Here is a 2,409-nt window from a genome sequence, read left to right as displayed (position 1 = left end):
TTCTCGAGTAATACCGTAATACTGTCAATTAGTCGATCGGGAGTTCGATTTAGCCAACGAAACTCGTAGTGTTTACTTGTTATATGGATACATTCATCATGCTGAGAGATTACATTAATATTCGCGGTATTACTAGAGAAATCGAATTTTCATGCATTTGCATAAGAAAACGCACGCACAGTAATAGGTAAGAACGAATTGACAGATTATCGTTATTACTACTATCAGCGGCAAAGGCAAAAACTATCCGAGCAATAGTGGGTACGCATGCGTGCTAAGGATGCCGTAGGAGCTTCAATTTCGGTGTTTTAGTGAAGCCAATTTCGTATTCAGGACTCCTATTTCGACAAGTGTGTTTCATAGTAGACACTTTAATAACGCGAGACACGGTTTTGCTAATAATTCGAAGTTTAATATTAACTCGGAGTAGTTCCAGCAAGGGTCTTCCAGAATGACGATCTCGTATGAACCAACCTAGAATCGAACCCGGGACAGGTGATGATGATGGATTCTACTGTGATCAGTTTTCTCTATCTGTCCGGTTCATAGCGATGCTGATCGTTCCTCCGAGGTTGTTTATGCCCGGTATAATCTACTTTGTTATAACGGATAGTTGTACGTGTATAACATAGTTATTAAAGTCATAGTGAGACGAATATAACATATTCTGTTTATAATCCTGCGGCCCTTGGTCTACTTCCGTACCTGATTTGTATCTTCAGTGCTCAACCTCAAAGATATCAATGAGCTCTTGCGGTTTCATCTTCTTTAACAGAGTATTAGTCTTTTTGTACTTATCTAAATCATAAGCCCCCCACTCAAGAGTGTTTGAGCTCACTATGTCTTTCCATCGTGCTTTTGCGAGAGTCGTTTGCAATTACAACAAGAGTCTCGAAGGTTCTGTTCCATGGTAAGTCCAAGCTCACTCTACTGAAATATTGATGTTTTTACTGTGTGATGACCTTTACATGTGTCTTCATTGACTCTGTGATAGCCGGTGTGATTGTGTGATCAATAGAGTCACTTTTCATTCCTCTTTGCTAGTGCGAGTATTGGCGAGGGAACGCGTCTAAAGTATTGTTTGCATTGTTATCGTGTTGATGATACTTAAACTTGACATGCGAATTCGCATCGACGAGATAATCCACAGTTTGAGTGTTTTCATGAACAACAGTTCACTCCAGTGTGGGGAGCCACATGTGACATCATGAAAATTCTGAGTAAATTTTGGGAGGTTGTTGTTGGTTTCTGTACACTCCTATTCGAGTTCGTATGTAGACTTCGATATGGGTGAGGAAACTCCTGAGCTCAGCTGAGGAGAGTGAACGTATATCCCCTCGTGCTGGTTTGCTTTCTCATTCCACATTCCAGTTCATGTTTATCAGATATCAAGTGAAGCGCGAGAAGTCCCCTTTTCAGCAAGTTTGGGACGAAGTTTTCACTCCTGTCTGGTTCAAGCTACTCAAGGGACCACAAGATATCTTCATTCAGCGCACGGCGAAGATTTTTTCTGCCAGATACGAACGTTGGGAATACAACGCTCTCGTCGCGCGTTACAGAGGAATGGGAATTATGGCCGATGACGCTATGAACGACAAGGTACCCGGTTCGATCTTCGTTGATGACATTGTACCATGTTAGGATATGATTGTTGAACGAGCACTAGATATCATTCCAGAAGATATCCGAATCCAGAGGTACAGACGAATGATGAGAGGTAGGTGTTATTGTGGTTGTTCTTCATGCGAGGTTTCTGTTTTGCAGGGGCCGTTCTGGCTGGCCGAAAGCTGCATCTTCCACTAGAGCTGCAAAACTACGATCCTATGGTCCCCTACATGGCGCCTTATATAGAGGAGGCCAAGTTCCAAATGCAAGAAGAACAAGAATTGCTGGCTTTCCATCCTTGGGATCGCCGACTGTACGTCTCGGGGTTGATAGCGTCTCTCGGTAGGCTTTGGAACAGGGGAGTACTTAGAGAGTTGGAGCGTAATAGTAATCAGGAAGTGATCACATCGAATCAGCCCTCACTTATCACGTATGGATATTCGGACAGTTAGGGTTTGACTCTCCAGAAGAACGATAATTTGCACTCGATCGGTGTTCGTCGGTTGCCGAGATAACGTTAGGTTTATATCATGATATGAAGTAATATTCGATACTATGATTTATAATAGTGGTGTACAATTATATACAGTCCTCGCGAGACTCAAATCAATATCTCATCGATGGATCCATCTCCGTTTGGCATGCGTTGTGAGGATTGATCGATGGATTTTATCAGCATTGACCATAGCTCAGCGGAAGCGAGGGGGAATAAGCCTCCTTAGCGTGAGTATTAGCTCGAATCTTATGGATTAATACTTAATGATACGACGTGGCTCGCATCCTGGATCATTGATTACGGACTTT

The 2,409-nt window shown here is 42.6% G+C and overlaps 1 protein-coding gene across 1 annotated transcript; it reads left to right on the top strand.

Annotated features, from left to right (window-relative positions):
• Positions 1-1,374: 1,374 nt before the first annotated feature.
• Pmar_PMAR002532 (ubiquinol-cytochrome C reductase complex 14kD subunit, putative) lies at positions 1,375-2,083 on the top strand (the record flags this gene model as incomplete). Its single annotated transcript, XM_002766670.1, has 4 exons — positions 1,375-1,599; positions 1,642-1,717; positions 1,765-1,947; positions 2,001-2,083. 4 exons carry the CDS (start codon positions 1,375-1,377, stop codon positions 2,081-2,083), a joined length of 567 nt encoding a protein of 188 aa, XP_002766716.1.
• Positions 2,084-2,409: the final 326 nt, after the last annotated feature.

Source organism: Perkinsus marinus (genome assembly GCF_000006405.1).
Source record: "Perkinsus marinus ATCC 50983 genomic scaffold scf_1104296972102, whole genome shotgun sequence".
Classification (NCBI taxonomy): domain Eukaryota; phylum Perkinsozoa; order Perkinsida; family Perkinsidae; genus Perkinsus; species Perkinsus marinus.
This window is presented reverse-complemented; position numbering and strand designations above follow the sequence as displayed.